This window comes from Netta rufina, assembly GCF_964035555.1.
Source record: "Netta rufina genome assembly, chromosome: 2".
NCBI lineage: Eukaryota > Metazoa > Chordata > Aves > Anseriformes > Anatidae > Netta > Netta rufina.
Window position 1 is genome coordinate 117,737,974 of NC_140124.1, and position 21,316 is coordinate 117,759,289.

At 36.4% G+C, this 21,316-nt stretch overlaps 1 protein-coding gene across 1 annotated transcript; it reads right to left on the bottom strand.

The window, feature by feature from the left end:
- Positions 1–2,312: 2,312 nt before the first annotated feature.
- IMPACT (impact RWD domain protein) lies at positions 2,313–21,036 on the bottom strand. The gene is made up of 11 exons (XM_084281373.1): positions 20,990–21,036; positions 20,627–20,755; positions 19,766–19,818; positions 18,628–18,690; positions 15,498–15,583; positions 13,722–13,850; positions 13,337–13,431; positions 8,816–8,889; positions 7,167–7,257; positions 4,032–4,166; positions 2,313–2,490 (listed from the first exon to the last, which is right to left on the bottom strand). Exons 1-11 carry the CDS (start codon positions 21,023–21,025, stop codon positions 2,422–2,424), a joined length of 960 nt encoding a protein of 319 aa, XP_084137499.1. The 5' UTR covers positions 21,026–21,036; the 3' UTR covers positions 2,313–2,421.
- Positions 21,037–21,316: the final 280 nt, after the last annotated feature.

A 21,316-nucleotide genomic window follows, 5' to 3' on the forward strand; every position in this document is an offset into this window, starting at 1 on the left:
TAACAATCCAAGCAGAAGCATTGCAAGTTCTTGAGGCCATCAGGCATACTGAGGCATTGCTTTCAAAGGAAAGGACAGACTCCTGTGTTGCAAAACTCTTCTGGAAAGCCAGATGAAAACTTATTCTTAGAATAAAGGAAGTTCAAACTTATGCTTATACACACACACACCCCAAAAAAAAAAAAAAAAAAAAAAAAAAGGAAGAGAATACAACTTCTCTAATCAAAAAGCGTCCACAGGACAGCTAGCCAGCACTTCATGTTCCCACTGAATGAAACAGTGTGAAAATAAAAACACATTGCCATTATGACAACCTACTTTTAATTCTCTGTTACCAGCCATTCTGTAATAGAGCATTCATTTTGCTCACTGAGTGGCTGACCTATGTGGTCTACTAGATTCACACAGAAGTTATCAACAACTTGTTTCTTCCATTTGGGGGTTTTTAGGTTTTCCCATCAACACTGAAATGTGAATTCTGGAGAAAGATCTGTAATTTCTGGAAGAAAGTCTTACACCTAAGTTTCCACAAACCTCAGACTGAAGACACAAAAGCTCAGATCTTCCAAATGAGCTGTTGAAAAGCACATGCAGCACCATGAGTGGAATTGAATCTATGGCAGCTACAGCAGAACATCTCACAATTCACCTGCTTTCCTTAGTAAGTCATCTCGACAATTTCTGACCTTCATAAAAGCACAAGACACTTTGGAACGCTTCAGTCAATAACGAACTGCAAGCGTATGACAAAATTTTGATTACAAAAGAATCTATCAATAAGATAACGAACTATGAACAACAAACATGACCCCAAAAAATGCCCAGACTTCTATATGCTGTAATGTATAGAGCTCCTTCCCTAGAAGGAATGCTATTTTAATACAGCAAGTGCAGCTGCTAGCCTGAACTCAAAAGAGCTATAAAATGCAGACAAGGTAATATAACTGCATATAACTGTTGCACCAAATCAATGCAGGATCTACCTGTCAGAAAGTCTATAATATCCTTGATTTTTTATTTTTTTTTTAAATCACTTATTTCAGTGGTACTTTTCAAGTTACCAAAACCTTTAGGGAATATTTCTGTTGCTATACCAAGATTTGAGCAGTTACTTTAATTAGATGAAGTTTGCCTTGCAGAAGGTTTTCTGGGGAACACATACTGAACTATTGCAATGAACAACAGTGTAAAAAAGTGTAAAAACATATTAGCCAAAAGGCATACACAAAACTGGTGGTCAAATAAGCTAGTCTTACAGACACACATTTAAATTATGCAGTTGCCACCAGAGAAACATCATTAAAAATACTGGCATTACTATATGAATAAAATATATCAGTTGTAGCTAAGAACATATTTGTGACTCATGCTAATAACTAGCAGATCACAAAGTTTAGAAATTAACTCGAGGAAGAAAAAAATAACAAGACAAAATAGACAAAAAAAAAAAAAGAGAGACAATTAAAGTCCATCCTCTGTACGTGAAAAACACCAGGTTTTTTTGTTTGTTTGTTGTTTTTAAATTTAAACAGCAAAATGACGATTAACTGACAGGAAATCCAGTTAAAATTTTGGAAATGCTTTAGAGAAAAGTCTGGAAGCTATTAATAAATGAGTAGAAAACAATTACAATTTACAAATTACAATAATATTTTTAACACTTTTTTTTTTCCTACTTTGCATCAACAGAACTAATTTCAGAACATTTACTAATGATTGTGACTAGCTGTAACAGGCTGATTTCAAAAGCCCCATATTCTTTGATGAAATCACCGGTTATTCAGTTACACAATACTTAACTCTCAAGTTTTCAATAGGCTGCCAGAGTCTGAAAGACACAAGATCCTCAAAGAATTTTGGAAGAAATTTCTTAATTCTTCAGCCATGTTCCATTTCTCTTATGCCATCAGGAAGGCCCTACATACCTTAAGTAAGAACTGCATAAGCAGGACCAGGGTCTCCGATGTCATATAGCATTGGACCACAAGCTTTACTTGTAAGTACTGAAAATGTAACACTTCATAAGTGACCTTAACCTTTGAATGGCTTCTGTCTCATTCTCAACACATCAAACTACTGAGTTGAAGTTCTAACACAAGACAGATGTTTGAGTTCCAACGCAGTAATGGGTAAATAATCCACATTTTAAATTAGTCATTAGAGGGGGGGAAATGGTTCTAGATGTTTACAATACCCTCACAGAAAGATGCTGAGAAGTATAAGAACACAGAAAACTTGTGCCTGAGCTCTACTTCAGAACAGCAGAAGAAATCACAGAACAAGATGGAAACATATCTATAGCTTTACTGAATTCTCTTTTGAATACAAAATGTCTGTTGCATTTGATAAGACAATAATGTACAAGTTTCCTTTGTATAAATATGTGCAAAGTAATCTCTTTATATATATATTTAAAATAAATTAGTGTTCTGTTCTCTTCTTGTCCTTCTTTGTCTTTTTGCTCTTTCCTGCTTGTTTAGATGATTCGTCCTGAAATGAAAACCAAGCAAATTAAAATTCAAAACAAAATATATATTTCTTACATATTGTTAACATTCTCTGAAAGTCACTCACAATAATTATTTTTAATATGAAGTGTTCATAGTTCACTGGGACTTGATACAGTTTTGAACTGTAAAGTATTTAACCAGTTTTGTTATTTTGTCTGCTCGCTATCCAGAAACGTCTGCCTTCAGCAATGCTAAACTTACAGACATAGCTATGCCAACAAAACAAGTGTAAAAATAATCTAAGCCATTTCCGTTCAAGGAGGACATTACCAGTATAGGAATATGTCTACACTATACTGCAGAACTGCTTCTAGCGTGGATGTGGTTCTATCACGAGACATACCATGCACTGGTACAATAAAACCGCTTCCCTAGACAAAACAAATCTACAATGGGGTAAACACAAAATTTTACCAGTCTTAATGGACCAACACTCTGTTGTACTACTTTGACTGCCAATTCTGAAAAACAAGATACATCTTCACATGTCAAAAGTCAATTGCTGTTTGAGTTTTTGTATTTTTACTTTCTAGCTATACTGTCTCACTATACTTTCTAGTACAGCAGTTAAAAGTTTAATTTTTTTTTTTAATTCCAACATATTGGTAGATTATGATCCACTTAATTAAATTCATTAAGCATTCATCTCAAGCATTCCTGAAAATGGTGAAGGAATTTACCAGATGCAAATCTCACTGAACATGGGACATTTTAATCTTTTCTCTTCCACATGGAAGGGAAACAGACCCTAACAGACTGTTTGAACTCTGCTATTGTAGTATATGTTAGTATTTGCATATAACATACACAAATCTAATATGCTGTTCTGAGGATGAAGAAAAGAACTTTGAAAAGCAGGAATAAATTACCTACATCCCTGACAGAAAATGCCATTTAAGGACTTTTGGAACTTTGTCTCTTGAGTGATTTAAGCCCCCTTGAAACATTTCCCTTCATCTTTTCTGTAATAATTATTGTTAGATAGTTTGAGTTCGTCTAGTCTAGCTTGACTTTTTAATGATGACTGTCATCTACTTTTCCATAGCATTTGCTGTTGCTATGATGCTATAGTATGTTATATTCTATAATTCTGAAAATTATTTGGGTCTATTAAAGCATTTGCACTTTAAAATGCCTACTAGTCAGTGATTGTAACAGTTCAGCTCAGTCTGCCTACACACTAGCACCGGACAAACATGTAGGCATGAGTGGCATTCTGGTTTCTGAACACACAGAAAGCAGTGTATCCCCTTCTTGCTCTCCCTCAAGCCTCAAATTAGTGTTCTGGACCACAACCCTCAACTCCTGCCACACTCCTTTGCACTCCTCACATTTACAGATCACTAACTTCTTTGGAAGCTATTAGTAAGGCATAAGATCAGCGCAAAGACTCCCTATCAGTGCATCAAAGCAATCAGTGGATGGCATGGGTAGTATTAATTTTCTTCTGGCTTCATCCAACGTTGACAGTTTGCACAAGTTCACATATAAATGCCTTCATTTTAAGTGGCTGAAACTTACCACTGAATGTACATAGTTGTATTCCACAAGGACGTTTCTTGCACAATTGTTGATATGTTTAAAACGATCTGGTCCTAACAGAATACCTCCATACCAGCGGGATACCACGACCAACACATTGTGGACATCCAAAATCTGTTTAAAACAACAGCAACAACAACAAAATGAGCAGAAACAAGTAACAATAAAAAAGATTTGAACTAGTTTTACTGCTGATACCTTTCTTAATAGAAAAAGCCTACTTGTTTTTAAGAAATTGCGGTCATGTCTGTATCGCATATCACATAAGTCAGAAGGTAAGTAATAATATCAATTCAGTATTTGTGGTAAGTTTCCATGTCCAAGCTTCTACTCAAAGGTAAATTCAAAGTAAAATGAGTCAATATATCCCTTTAGAAATTGTGAAAAGTTATTTCATGCGCTCTACAGTTGCTCATCCATGTATCAAAGGCCTCAGGCATTACTTAAAGGCACACTTAATGGAATTACTTTCATTATTTTTAGTAAGACATTATTATTTCCAGAGAACCTCTGTCACCACGTAGATTGTCTATCCACATTTTTGGAAACAATGGTGGATAAAGCTAGTAACAGCCAGGGAACAGGCACATAAGGTTCATATGGACATCTAAAGTGCCATAATGCTAGGAGCTGGACTCGATGATCTTTGTGTCCTTTCCAACTCAGGATATTGTATGATTTTATCCAATAATCTACTACTTTTACCAAGTGCTGGACTAAGCAACAACTCTTGGATAATACATAAAAAATATCTGTATTTTTTTGGTCTAAGCTAGTATCCCTTACAACTTAGCAGTTCCTTTCTGAATTCCAAAAGGTATACATAAAGTTCACACAACATGAAATATTTATATTAGTAACTATGACTGAAAGGAACTAAATAACTTTTATATAGCATTTTTAAGACTATCGGTAACAAAGACAAGGAAAGAGTTAAACAGAAGCAATGACCTCCTTTATTGCAATTAAAGGCAAGTAACATAGACCTTCAACAGCTTTATTTTTGACACCTAAATGTGACTTAACTGGACTTGAAAATTAGCATTTATTCTGTCTTACAGCAACTCTACCCTCAAGAAGATCTCCAGCAGCAGCAAATGCTAGGAACACAGTGATTCCAGCTGACTAAATATCAAACACACACTTTGCCAAATTATAAGAAATACATTACTGCATGAAAACATGCAGTGACAATCACAAGTTGGCTTTTTTTTTTTTTTTTGACATATTTTGTGACCGTGATCCTGAACTTGTTCCTCAAACTAAGGCATCTAAAATCGCTGTGAAAGATTTTCACTCACAAACAGCTTACCCTCAAGTCCTGTGCAGTACTACACTAGTGCATACTGATGGCCAGACAGAGCAAGAACAGCTTTATTTGCATAAGGCTGAGTAAAATCACTGTGGTCTGCAAGACAGAGGGCGATCTACTGAACTGGAAGGTGAGGAAAACACCTTCAGAGCCAGCTATTTATAAAGGTTAACAACCAAAGGAACGACAGTTTTTCTGATGAGCATTTTCTGCTCTACATTTACACACCAGCCATAAAGTCAATTTATAGCAACTCTTCAGAGTAAACAGGATGTCAAACAGTTAGGAAATTTTTAACTCTAACTTTGAGTTCAAAAGTATTAATCTAAAATGCTGTTTCTTGTAACCGGAAAGTGCTATCTTGACTGAAGCGCTAGGTTTATCTGAAACAAGATAAGATTTCTATTGCAAAAGAAGAACTATAACTACAGCAACAATAACTGTATTAAACCATCTAATTTTCATGCCCATATCATATGTCTTAAGTGTATACAAGAGAAGAAATGAGAGAATTGTATGAACACCTAGAAATTAGTCCTTAAACTACTTTAATTTTTCCCAGGAGTGAAAATTGCACTTTTCTGATCTCTGTAGAATCACAATTCCAAAACAAAAGTATTCCCAGTAATACATACTATCAGTTCACATTTGAAAGGTGAAATTTAATATCATTTTCTAAACTGGATTTTTATGGACCATTAAGCAGACACAGTAAATCTGTCCCCTTTCAAAAGTTTACATTAATATACTGAAAAAGAGTTGATAAGCACAGAGTAAATTGAGGTACAGTAACTGCAAAGTTACTTCTTTATACTATTATTACTACAATAGTATTTTCACACTTGTCACATATACTTGCATATATTATATAAATTAATTTTTCCTTCCAAGTCAAGTTTGAGTTACTTAGGAAGTTTCAAAAAGTTCTAAATGAAAAGTGCTAAAGTATTTACAATTATAGTATTTTTTCCAGAATAAAGAAATCTTTGAAGTTTAAAAAAGAAGTCAAAAAAATCACCACACAACAACTTTAAAACAGTCTCCAATAATAAGAGTACAGCACATTAAATGAGAGAATACACAAGCAAGTAAAGGATGGAAAAAGAAAAGAAAACCTTTGTTGTGAAGGTGATGCAAATCAAAAATCAAAACAAAAAAACAGTAATTAGTGTTCTGATACAGTTAAGTGACTTGAGGCATAAGACGTATCCAGCCATTCCCTGTAGTCATGGTATTTTACTTATGGCTTTACAAAGGGCTGTATCATGCCAGCTAATCAAAATTTATCAGCGTACATTTAGTAGTAACTTTGTAGAGGAAATATTAGTTCCACATTTGAAAACTAAAACATATGCAAATACGATGGCTACAGAGTCAGACCTGCAAATAGCACAAAGAAATACATACAATGGTTAGAACAACTTAACTGCTTCACTCCCACTGCCTTTTGCATTTGAAGCTCTACTCTGCAAGTTCAAACAGAAGTGTCTTTTTGTTACAAATATTCAAGGAAACTGAAGTAAAGGTTGTGTCAATCAGCTTATCCCAGTCTTCATTTTCTATCCATCTTACACCATATAGGAAGCATAGGAATCTTTATGATCCAAGACCTGGAAAATCCAATTCATTACATGCATGCAACAGTCTGTACTTTGTTCTCTGATTTCTGAGTAAGCAATCACCTATTTGGCCAACAGCAAAGCAAGAATTAAAGTAATCTTATATAAGTTTATTAGTCACATTGTAGTAATTTTTTAAAATCTGGTCAAGACTTCCGGAAATCAAAGACTAATTTCTATAACCTGCATAAGATGAAGAAGACGTCCACCTGCCGCTGTCTCCCCATCATCTTCACAGTCTTGTAAGAACGTCTGCTTATCTTCGCAGTATATTCTAAGACAAAATAAAAATAACAATAATAAAAAAAAAGAATTCATAAAAAGTCAATCAACTAACATTTTCAAATGATTAATGAAGTCTCAGAGATCTTTCTTTCATAAGCAAGCGCATCAATCTGCTTCTCCACATTCACATGAAAACAGGATGTGGCTTAGGGTAAACCACAAATATTTATCTGTGCAGTGGAACAAGTGTTGAGAACCTTTTACATATGCTGTAACTACTTCAGGTTAACTCCATGTTCATTACCAGTGTAAGGTCCCCAGTAAGAAAAATCCTTAGGTTTTTAAACTAATAACTACGTGTTGTTTCAACCAACTCCATCAGATGCAGGTTCAAATTATGTATGGTACACACCTTACAAGACAGAACTCTGACAAAAGTGATTACCAGTAATCAGTTAGGTCTGTATTTCAGCAGCAGCAGTGTAAAACTATTACTGAAACTCTGCTTCAGATTCTCCACGCCATTTACTGAGCCTTCCTCCAAAGCAGAACTGTCACAGAATTTAGGAAGCCTGAGGAATTATACAGGGGGCACTCCGGGAGACTGTGGGGCATGTTGTTTCATATGAAGGACAGCTGCCCAAGTCTAAATTTTCAGAAGTAATGTTCAGCACTCTATTGTTTTGTTACCTAATTGATTTCATAACTTCCGCACTTAGTTAACATACATGTGACACAATGACAGAGAGACAGCTAGTTTTAGATGAAAAATATGAAGCAGTAACTGTTTCTGTCGCTTTTTTGAAGTGTATTTAAATAGTGTGAGTGAAAGGTGTCACATCATCAGCAGCAACAATAGAAATCCTTTATAGAAACTTTTAACTTAGGTAGACGTGTTGGTACGCTTTCATTTACTCTCCTTTCATGTTTCATTAGGGTCACTCCAGGATGTGCATGAACAGATCACTTTCTGTACACGCTTTTTCATATGACCAATTCCTTCAGCAATGAAAGTGGCTCCTTTTACAGTCATGTTCCTCAGAAAACCTACATCAGTATCTGGGCTGAGACGGTTTCATTTCAAGTAAGCTACGTTCACAAAAGGTGCCAGGGACAGACCACTGCCAAACTCTTTACTACCCATGTCCCATTTTCACTGATGATGCACGTATTTCAGCAACTTTCATATGCCAGACGTCTGCATCAGGCTTTCTGCTTCAGCCCTTATTTCAACTGAAATTTCTGAGCCATTTATAAATGCAAGGTCAGGTGGAAAAATGTCACTTTGCCTAAATAAAACCACATTTAGTTCAGGATGAAGTAGCATTTCCTTGCTCACACCTCCTATATAAAGTCTAACAACACATGTTCAAATCCACTTTTATTTTTTTGGTTTTTTTTATTCCTAGTGCTGCTTCACTATCTTAATACTTTTTCCTTACTGTATGCTGCACTTTCTTGATCTCAAGTCCAAAATAAAGCCTGAAACCAAATAAATCTTCATGGGAGTAGGTTTCTTATCAGCAAGGAATTTCTTTGATTTTACTTTTCTCATGCCCTTCAGTCACTTGGCAAAGAACACGAAAAGATCACTATGCATCTCTCACCTGTACGCATAGATGTTGTGGGTGGCACTTGCAATTTTCTTATTCTCATATAATTTTTCAAGAACTCTCTTTACCTTTAAAAAAAAACACACAAGTAAGCTCAGTAAGGGGATTTCATACACATCATCTCAATACTACTGCTAAACAAACACCTCCTTTTCAGTACTATAGAGAAACACTTCCACATTTTGACCTAGGATGAATTAAATATTCAATTTGCTAACCCAAGCAGCTTCTCAGTACCCCCATGCTATTTTCCAGGATACTGAAAACATCTGTTCCTTGAATCAGTGCATTTGTATTATTGCTGAACATGTATAAGTATCAAACTGACTTACTAAACAAGAGATACAGCGAGATCTAGAAAACACTTTAAATCAGTATTAAGGATCAATTACAACTACTTGCTTTTTTCAAGTGTAACATTACGCTGGAATAATGGCACAACATGTTTTCCTATTGCATTACACATATTACATATTGCTTTTACTGATATCACAGTAACGTGATGTTTGGAAAGTTCTACCACATTTCACTTTGAGATTTTCTTTTTACTCAAACTTGCTTGTTTTTCAGAGTTTCCATTTCACAGAAAGAATTTTTTTTTTTTTTTAAAAAAGAAAACAGCTTTCCTCTGTGGGTCAGTGTTTCACAAAAAAATGATGTTCCCGCTATATCGATCTCTTTGTTCTTAAGAAGTACCAAATTCAAAACACGTATCAATATTAGTGCAGTTTCTGTTTCTAATTAAACACGCTAGCAATTGTTCAACACTTTTCAGCTTGGTCTAGTAAAAAGAGCTTTGATCAAGACATTGTTTTAATAGACAATGCATAACTAATATTACTTTGAGCAAAGTATGACTGAAGTTGAGAAAACTTGGAAAAACATATTTGGCAAGTAAATTGCTTTTCATTCCAAAGAAAAATGTCTCTGAAAAGTAATCAATATTCATATTTAATGTCATAGCTACACTGTGCTATTTCTAATACTTCTGGAAGAAATGTAAATTTTAAAAATTATCTCAAATATAAGATAACTCAGTGAAAAAAATGTTGTTATGAACTGAGAACATTGCTTCAGACACCTGTTTTCTCCTGTTGTCCCCTTCCCCAAAGTGGAATATTGAAGAAAGACAACCCACATTATTCAATATGTTCTCATAAATATTTTAATACATGGATTTAGGGTACAAAGCATATGAAATTACTGTCGCCTTTGACATTAGTTGTATGTTGGCTACCAGGCTCCAGAAAACATCTCTCAAAAATTCACTGTATGTCTGTATTAGCAATAAACCTCTAAGGCAGACATCTCGCAGCTAAGCCTTAACCTATCCTTTTTCCTACTGTAGCTCATGAACCTTTTTTTTCTTGCTCCCCTTTCCACTCTTCTTGATTTAAGGAATTAAGGGATAATTCTCTACACATCAGTGAAGCACCCATTCGTAATGATCTTTAAACAACAGATCACTTCTTAGTCCTACCTTTCTAAATCAATGTCAAGTCCAAGAACCACATACATTTTAAATGTCTAAACACGCCAGACAGAGACAAGGAGAAGCAATGGTACCGAATCTAGTACCAAACCTAGCTTGCTACCTGAAATACACTTTTTTCCCCCATAAAATTTATAGTAACCTATGATTTTATGTAAATAACTACAGTATTATGCTGGTTATCATTACTGAAAGCTTCATTAAAATATTCAATACAGGAATTGACAGAGCAATCTGGGTACTGTCTTAAACATCAACAGCCATCACTGCAATGTACTGACAATGTACCTACTAATCAGTTAATAATACAAGTTCTCTTTCCCTCAGTGTACAATGTTTTACCTCACTCCTCACCCTCTTTTTGCTTTCTTTCATAAAAATGAGCCCATGCCATAGTAAAGCTTCCCTGCAGTGCTGACCGATCACCTCACACTGTACAGCATGACTCTGTCCAAGCAGATGGATTTGACACTAGGGGATATCGCACTGCCTTTATACCATGCAAGTAACAAGAAGCCTTGACCTGAAATTCCTAGGTTTATTGAGTATACATGCTTTTAAAAAGAAGTCATAAAAGAAGAAATTAAGAACATCTCTGCATGCAAAAGGGAAGTTATTAACCTGCTTTAAGCAAGTACTGTTTCTTGACACAGATCTGCCCTTTCTGAAACCTGTGTCTGCATATATGAACTTCCTTTAGGTAGGGATGATCTTACTCACAAATCATTAGAGTGAGAATATTTTAAATTTCAAAAAGTCAGTGATTCCAATTCCCTCTCTTTCTAAAGAAAAACAGCTTGTAGAAACTCACAGTTCACAGGGACTGAGCACTGAAAGATCCTAAAGTGCAGTGCTACTTTAGCGAAAATGGTAACACATCAAGTATTTTAAAACGTTGAGTTATTCCCCATTAAGAGTAACGAATAAAATTGCTTTTGCTTTGGCAGCACTAAGAGAACAGCTCAAAAAAGTTGAAGGCATGTTCAAAACATTATGATGTATTCGGACAGAGAAAAACAAGATAGGTAGCAAGATAGATGTGAAAGGCATGACATATTTTTGCAGGTGTGAAAACGTAAGTTATAATAATATTTATTTTTTCAAATACAAGAAGCTGAAGCCTACCAGAAATCTGTACTGCCAGCAGATAAATATAATACAGAAAAATCACTCAAAGAATATACAGCTGTAGCACAAAAAACTACATGAATGTACAGTATTTATGAAAAAAAGGCCAGGCAGGGGTACCACAGTGGAGCCTTACCACAGAATAATGTTAAGCAAGCTGATAAGATGAATAGAAACGAATCAGCAAAACGAGATCATGCATATTTAAAAGTTTAAAGAGAACTGGAGCATGAAGGTGTTGAACTGTAAGTAAGGTATCTAACCTGCCACTTAAAACAAGATGACTGCTGTGATACCAACATTTCAAAAGTACTCCAGGAACTACTCAGAAAACTGCAGAACAACAAGTCTTATAACCATACTAGGCATATTAATTGATTTTATTAAAAGAAAAAAAAAAAAAAGCTTAAAATACTATGGCTTTTTTATTGGGAACCACGTCAATCTGTTAATCTGTCAAGATTCTTTCAGTCACTGAACACGTGCTTCCAGGTGATCTATCCCACCTGGAATTTCAAAAAATATTTGATGAAATCCATCTGTAAAAATTTTTGAAATAAAAACTAGAATTGGATACAAGGAAAGAGGAAAATATTCCCAAGGTGTAACTGCTAGCTAATGACAAGAGAAGAAGATCAGTAGTTTCCACACTGAACAGGGATCATCAAAGGAGAGAGATGTTAACAGATGCAAAGTGATGAACAAAGTGACTCAAACTCGTTACAAGCATTCACAAAAAGAGATCTGGGGGTTGTAAGAGACATTTCTATGAAAACACCAGCTCAGTGCTGAGTAGAGGTCAAAAAAGCAAGCTGAAAGGTATTACCAGGAAAAGAACATGGAAAACAAACAAGAAACCTCCTTATATCACTCCATAAATCCTTGGTGTGATTGCCTTCAGTGTTGTGTATAGTTCTGGTTTGCATCTCAGAAAGGTTAGAAAGCAGAAGCAGAAATGATTGCACACATGGAAGTCCATCCAAGAAGTACCGAATTAGTTGGGGAAGTCGGTCTTCAGCCTGGGAAACTGAAAACTTAAGGTCTGTGAAACACAATAGACATCTACAAAACCCACCTACATACAAAAAGCAGAGAGGTGCAAGAATGAAAGTTATAAGCAACTGATTGACAGCAAACACAAGGTGTATTTTCATACAATACCACAGATTCTGCAAGTTCATTCTGGTCCAAAAAGCAACTGGATAACCCCACCCCCAAAAAAAAAAAAAAACCAAACAGTAATATTAGACACAATGACACAATCTTTACCTTGTGTTAAGCTGCTGAAACAAGAGAAGCACAAAGGGAAACAAAATACAGCTGTCCTTTTCTAGCACACTATCTAGATCCATACTTAACACTGATTCCTGTAAGAGACAGGAACCAGTGCAGACATTTTTTCTAGTTGTAGATAAACACAGGTCTACAAGCATGCTTACCCCTCTCGTTTATGACTAAGTATTTACTTATGCATTATTCAAATGCATTTCTCAATAGAATCGCCTTCTGAAGAAGGGAAAAATATTTATAAGCTAATTTTAATTCACTTTCACAAGTAACACAACAGACTCAGTCGATTCCATGTATCATATGAAAACTTTGCAAACATACAAAAGTCAAAATGTAATGCTCTTATTCTCTGCCCTACATCTAACATACTTAAAAGTAAGGGATAGGAACATCCAGCCACTTCCACAATAAAACTGGAAAACTACCAGAAGGCATTGCAGAGCTGTTACTTATGAGTTATTTAGCTGACAATGAAAACCCAAAACTGATAACCACAATATCAACACAAAGATGCAAAGACACACAAATTCACCTAATTGCAACTATTTCAGTAATATCCTGTCAATTTCAAAGTACAGACAAAAAGAGTCTTGATCTCTACTAACTTGTCTGGTTGTCACCACAGGAGCCAGATGTGCCTGGAAAGTACTCCTTCTATCTGTCAGTGGGTTTCCATGATGTATGGATGGCAGCTCTTCATCTATTGATCACAAACAAGGAAGTGTTTATGTTTTTTTTAAGGATACTGAAACAACATACATGGCTACAAATGTAAAGAACGTCTTACCTTTCGAAAGAGATTAGTTAAAGTTAAGTATGAAAGATAACAGAGAACCACCAAAACCATGTAGGGTTATTTGCAATTGTTATTACTCTTTACAATAATTTTAAATGTTACTAATTTTACTCAAAAGCTTAGTAGAAAAACAGAAACTTAAAGCCTCTCTCTCATAAATGATTTAATCACAATTAATGAAAAAACATTTTTACCTTCTTGACTTTCAGAAGTGATATAATTTAACAATTTAACTGGATCTTCCTGAACAGGCTGATAGTCTAGGAGAAAATCATCTCCATTATCTTCGTCAACTTCTTCACTGGTTTTCTTAATATCTGGTTCTAGTAACATAAAAGCAATAGATTTATTACACACTTTTTTTTTTTTTTCAAGACAAGTAGTACAAATTTTCTAATTCTTTTTCTCTAACGTGTCTGGCTTTTCAGTTCAAATCAGCTTGCCAGTAAGAAAAAAAAGATGCAGAATAATGCTTTGTCCAGTATTTACTAAAATCATTCTTAGAATTAGGAATACAATATTCACGTCATGAAATCCATCCATAGCATCTTCTGTTTTAATACTAACTCACACTCACGCTTACCATTTCCATTAAACATTTACAATAGCACTAATTGTTAACTTCATGGTACTAATGGTAAATTAATCTGAATTTAGATTAATAAAATAATCTGGTATTTCACAAATTCTCCAGTAAGTTATTGGTCAGTTTTGGAAGAATATAAAGCTGCTGTTCAATGGTACACAACAAGGTTAGAAAATGATCAGATTTCAAACATCTCTCTGGAAACGTTTCAAGCATTCTGGGGTTTCTAAAATCCTATTTTCTTTTCTGCACTGGACATATGAAAAATAACAGTCAACTGCAGGAGAGTAAATATAATATAGTTCTAGCACTCTGGCAACTGGATTTAGAGAGAACCCACAACAGAGATAAGCTAATGTATCACAATCTAATTTCCTCTTTGGAGGGCCTATGATGTGGTGATGATACTTTTAACATCAATACTTTTAACAAGTATTTTTAAAGAGAGAGAGGAAGGTGATGCATGTTCAAAAGGCCCAGAAAATTATTAAAAATAAAAGACCCAAGGTTGCTGTTAAAATATCGAATAAACTTCCAGTACTGAAACTAAAGCTTTCACTTCTCAGTATCCACTCCTTTAGTACTGTTAGTGAAAAATGCCTTCTTGATTTGTGCCATGTAGCAGCAAAATGTACAGTTTACTAAAAGATTAAACTGTCATGAAGAAGCACTGAAAATGTAAGGGTTTTTTTCTTCTTTAGTCCTTCATTCTTGACAGGAATGAGCTAACATCTTCTACATTAATAATGTCCTTAATAATGTAATAATTTCCTTCTGCCACAAGCATAAGCAGGCACATCACTCATGCATTTCATGGCACTTTAATGAAAGGGGAAAAAAAAAAGGCCCCACCACTTCTGAAAAGAACAGCTGTGACTTTACACAAACTGTCACTATAGAAGCAGAAAAATCAACACTAGTGGTGATGTAACTTCTCATCCCAGTACAGTACAATGCAACTGAGATGGCATACTTAGTAATTTGTCTGCATATTCCACTGAAGTTTATCTCCTTTTCAGGCTGATCCCAATCTTCCAAGAGTGCACTCAGCACCAGAAACTAATTACTGCTATGAATGATTTCTCAGCAGAACAGACGAAGATGCTCAGTGCAGCACTCTGCTTTCATGCAAGTAATTTAATATCTGAGACAATTGAGAACCTCGTTCTAGTTCATCGCAACCACCTCCTTCCTTTTTGTTTTTTTTTCCCTATGTGTCTTTGAAAACGGAAGCCATCGCTGTAGAACAATAAGCCATCAAGCTAGAGACTGTTTTCTCTTATCTAGGTCAAAACAAAACTGGGCATAGATCTTTAACTTTCAATGAAATCTTACTTTGCTGATGAAGAAGTAAACTGAAAAACACGTGTATTTTCTGAAATACCTGGATCTGATGACTGTGCCTTTTCTACCAGAACTTCTCGGATCTTCTCCACCCATAAATAAAGAATACTTTCACCGAGGTTCTGTCTGGAAGATAAAACTCACAGTGAATGAATAATATACATATATACACACACACACATATATATATATTCAGATTTTACTTGGAAAGTATCTGCATTAAATAACATGCAGATTTCAGACATGCAGAAATGCAACTTTACAGTCTAGTGTGATAAAGAGCTTAGAGGGGCTTGTGGAATATTCTATCTAAGCGGTTCACCATGTGAAACAAGTGAAAATCTGTCTCATTATATACTTTCCTTACAGCCTTTTTTTTTTTTTTTCACTGAAAACACCAATAATGAATGAAAACATGTAACTGATGGAAACTTTCTGGCCTATAAAGTGAAAGCAACTGCAAGAAGAGAAAAATGGACAGCCCCCAGTGTTTTCAAAAGAATACTAAGCCAGGACTTTGAACTTGTTCTTGATCCGTTTTTCCTTCAAAAAGTTCTTGGCGGCTGGTGGCAAGCTCCTTCGGCCACTCTGTGGCTGCAGGGGACACTTCCCCTTTATGTTTGGGCGTCTCTTCCTTGGGACAGCCTCCCTTCTCTTCCCCCTCACACACCCACTACGCACAGCAGGGGCTAAATAAACCTGGTGGACTGTGACAGTAGGTCGGTGGTGGCAGACACACTGGGTCTTAACACACCGGAGTTTGGGTCCTATAGGAGAGGTAAGCATTAAGCTTAGGAGTCCTTAATTAGCAGGCACAGGCAAGTTTATGGCACTGAGGGAAGATGGGATAAGTGGTTTTATGTGCACATCCAGAGTTATGAAACACTGCCTTTATGGGCAGCAGGACCCAAACATCCTTAAATATACTGCAAATGGTATCCTGAAAATAATCTTTCAAATTATATTTTAACATGCTTATGAGCTGTGAAAGCGTTGTTAGGCATAGGAATAGGCTGCCCAGGGAAGTGGTTGACTCACCTTCCCTGGAGGTCTTTGAAAGACGTTTAGACATTTTAGCTCTGGCTTAGTGATATGGTTTAGTGGAAGACTTGTTAGTGTGAGGTTAGACCTCTGTGATCTTGGAGGTCTTTTCCAACCTAGATGATTCTGTGGTATTTCGAAACATTTTTGCCTCAAAACCAGAACTGAAGATATAGAGCCTTAGTCAATTCACGGTTTCTCATTAATAATTTTATTCTTACTGCCACCATCTGGGGCAGCATGAAAGTACACATCAGTAATAAAACTGTACTGCTTAGTGTATACAGTACTATTGTCAAATTCAATCAGTAATTCAAATAAATGTACATATTTTAAGAAAAATATTCAAGCAAAAATAAAGAATTTGTTAACTTGTAGCTTAGCCCCCAAAATCCAGACTCCAGAACGAGCCCTGATTTTATGCTGCTGGTCATTGTATTGAAGCACTACTTTAAAACATGAAGAATTATATTTATGTTAATGATGGAATGAGAGGGATTAGACAATAAATAAGGTTGCTCTGTTGTATACAATTAAGTATACCAGAAAAGTATCTGGAAAAAATAATGAAAAAATCCTAAATTTGCTACGTTTTTGAGTTTTAAGCACTTTGTGCATCCCAAAACAGATTTGTGATCGATCATTATCTGCTTTTCCCACCTCCTTAAGAGGCTGTAGTGAGTGACTATCAGTATGGTTCATAGGGGTTTAGATTGCAGAACTAAGCAATTTAGATCACTAAAACACACATTGTAAACAATGCAGAGTAACTATGTTTACCTGACAACTATTTCAACATTGGAGAGATAAAAGGCTTTCACAAACACTGTGCACATCAGTGACAACTCCAGAAGGGTTTTAAACACAGTCTTAAATGACATATATGGTCTAAAGTACAAACACGTTCATTTCCTGCTGAACAAGCAAAAATGACAGGAGACCAACAAGGGCTCTCAACAGCAAGTGACAAAACAGAGTTGCCAGGGATTTATCTAACTAGGAAATTGTAACAGCCTGCAAGACTGTCGTAAAAATAGGAAGAGAGCTTCACAACCATGCTATTCCTCCTTGCAGTCTTCATGTGGAAACTTGCTCCAGAGGATCAGGACAGAGCTCATGAAGGACACTGTGCAGCTCTGACTTTGGTAGAGACTCAAAAAATCCAGACAGTCAATGATAATCTGTTCTTTTTCCTCCACTGTGGTTAATTTGATCCCTTAGAACTTTTATCTTTATATCATTGTGTGTTTTTTTTTAAACACTTCTCGTTTAATTTTGCTTGCTTAAATTATTAGAAATCCAGATACCCAAAATAACTAAGTAATTAGATAAAAACAAACCTCATGCAAGCTAAGTGCTGTCTTCCTTATTTTATGGCATTAAAACACATCTCTTAAGCAAGAAGTTCAGATGTCATTATTCTGGGAACAACCATGCTTGCTTATGACATATTTTCATTTCATTTAGTTTATATTATCTTTGGGATCTGAAAGGATTAAACAAACCACATATAATTACTACACTTAATACCCCAATTTCACAGCAATTCAAAAACACACAGTTTGAGTATTTCTAAGTGTTATATTTATTCTCATGGATCATGAGTTGTTAGCTACACACTGTGATAATAAATGGTCTGTTATGTTACAGATTCTAGTTAATAGACTCTACTAACTGTGTTTATTTTAAAACCTACTTATCCCTTAGCTGTCTTTTAAAAAAAACTTTTGTCACTTATGCTCTAAGACATGAAGAAATGTTTTCACAACCTGCAGTATAACATCCAGATACAGAATAGATGCAGGAATCTCATACTGAAGTATCACCAAATTCTGAAAGCATCTCAAGATTAGGAGCCAAAATGATGAGCTCCATCCTTACAGAGCACAAGATCAAAACAATATACAAGAAAACTGTTGGTATTTAAGACAATTCATTCTCATAAAATGTTAAACATAGTATATACATAGCATTAACTGTCTGATTTGTAAAAGAAACTTACTGTTTTATGGCTACTGCAGCATTTATTACACCCACTAGTTCAAGCAGGTACTTGAAAGCACACATTGAGTACATGAAACTGAAAATATATCATCTCCTTTTTCTATATTCCCCAATATGTAACTTACATATATATTTCTTCCAAGCTATTTGCTAGTTCTGTGTACTCCTCTCCTCGAAGCCAAGGGGCACTAGAATGAAGAGAAATATGATGAAAATGGTGCCTGTATGTTGATTCCATCATCTTAACAAACACTCATTTCAAAATAAATACGATAAACACCTTGAAAATAAAAATTGTCAATCATCCCTACTTACAAAATTTCAGATGTAAACATCTTGCTAAAAGCATGATTACCTAGTTCTCCCTTAAGATTCCCAACTTTGGCAGCCTTTCCTTATCTCAGGTAAGCCGGACTCATTTTTCAAGGTAGGCCATTGTCTCTCCAAAGTGACGTTACATCTTATTAGCATACCTTTCTGACTCCTTCAGCAACATACTACTTTTTACTATATTAAAATGTAAATATTACATTTTATTATGCAATAAATAAGTCATAGTAAAGGATCATGCTTACTATATTTGGCATGATCCTTCAGTTCTGTACCTGCACCCTTTTAGTTTTATGTTAAATTATAAATTTTACCTCAAGATTACTGGCACTGTATTGCATTCCCTTGACAATGCTGTTGATCAAGATTCAGTGTATGTGCAATGTGTCATGCCCTGCAGGCCTGACCCCTCTATCATCCAAATCAGGGGTCTGGCTGACATGTCTCCATTGCCATCGGGTTTACATATCAAGGGACATGGGGAGAGCAGTGAAGGAAAAAAGGAAGTGGCACTTGCTCTGGTTCCATCCTAACAAGAGCAAGTGCTCAGGTGAAAAGCATGTCTTACAACATGAAAGAAGGGCAGAAACAAGAGTGGTACATTCAAGAAAGTGGTGAGATACCATTGTCTAACGTGTCAAGCAGCAGCTACCGTACCTCTACGGTCTAATTGTTGCCTTGCCACAAAATAATATTGCAAGAATTAGAGTTCTGAGACAAGAGATCAGTCTATCATAGGGAACTTCATGAGGCTGACTTGGGGGAAAGAATAAAATATGATTACTTCAAACGTTCTGCTATGTCTGAGATATTTTAATTCCAAGTCATCTTAACTAAACTTCAACTTACACATTAAACAATTAACACTGGTAACTCAGGAAAAAAATAACAGTGTCTGAAGGAAAACAACTCTTGGCAAGAAACTTCACTTACTTCAGTTGATAAATAGGTGGCTCTGAAGTTGGATATCCTGGAGGCAAAATCACCTGAAAGAAATTCAGGGTATATATTCACTATACTACTCTAAGCTACCTGAGTTTTACTAATGGATACCAATGTTGAGCACTTGGGCTACAATCAGTGTTACAAATAAAAAAAAACACAGTTGGCTGTTATAGAATGACAGGAGAACATGTATATCTGTATTTAGGATATATCTGTATTTAGGATTCCAATAATGGTATCCTAAATACAGATATACAGCTAATGGTATACAAATACCATATTTCATGGCATACTTTTTGTGGATGAAGCGTTACGCAAAATTAAGTGCAGAAGAAATGTGAAAAGAGCTGCCTGCATGGTGACTCTACTTAAATGTAAGGGGCTCTGCAATTCCACAGGTAGACATTTCAGTGTTGCTTCCACTAAATGAAGGGTATTTACAGAACTGGAAACAATAAAAATGTCAAGTTACTCAGGCAAATTGACCTGAATTTTGTGTTTCCATGCTTTGCAGGGAGTAAATCGAGAAGCTGTTGCACCAGAATCACTCAGGTGTCCTATACAAAGATAATGTACAAAAACAGTTTGTCTAAAATGACACAAATACTGTGATGTGGTTTTATGAGGTGTGGAATTAGGATATGTAACTAGTGCCAATGTCAGAAGCACACTGACGTGTTACAGAAACCACCACTGAAAAGCGTATCATCAAAGATTTCAATCCAAAAACTTCTTAATCCATTCGAGGAGATACCAAATCCTACTTCAGAGGCTTTCACGCAGGCACAAGCTTTCGCCTGCAGGAGTCCACTTGCAAATCCTGCACCAAACTCCTCAACAGCACCGTACCTGCAGACAGAGCGTCCACTTTGGCTGGTCCAGACAGTCACTAATCTTAATGCAATAGATTTTTTCATCTTCGTCAACCACACACCACTCTTCACCGTATATGGACGACAGGGCTTCAATTTCATCAATCTAGAGAGATCACGGTGTAAAAATGAATAAAGAAGTGAAGAAAAAAAAAACACACAACTTTGCATGCCAGCCGTGGTTTTAAGCCTGGCTCCCTTACTGCATATTTACAAACGTGTGATACTGTGATTCAGTATCACAGGCGGTCATGAAAACTGAGGGGTCCAGTCCCGACCATGCCCCGGCGGATCCCTCGCTCGCAGCCCCGCCGCCCTCCTCGCCCCCATAGCCGCTCACTTGCTGCTGGGCCGCCTCGGGGCCGCCCGCCGCCATCGGGGCCGCAGGGAGGCGGGCGGGGCGGAAAGGGCGGGCGGCTGCACCGCGCAGGCTCCCCGTCCCGTCCCTATTGCTGGTGTGGGGCGGCCCCATGGCTGCTGGCAAGAGGGATAGAGGGAGATGGCGGTGTGCCAGGCTCACAGGCTCCTGGAGAGGCGGGTGTTGCTCGCCCAGCCCAGCCCAGCCGCACCCCGGTGTGAGGGCTGCCTCATGGCCGCCGTTCCCTGCGTGCTGCCAGGGAAAGCCATCAGCTTGAGCTGCTGAGGGGGCACAGGCAAACCAAGAGCT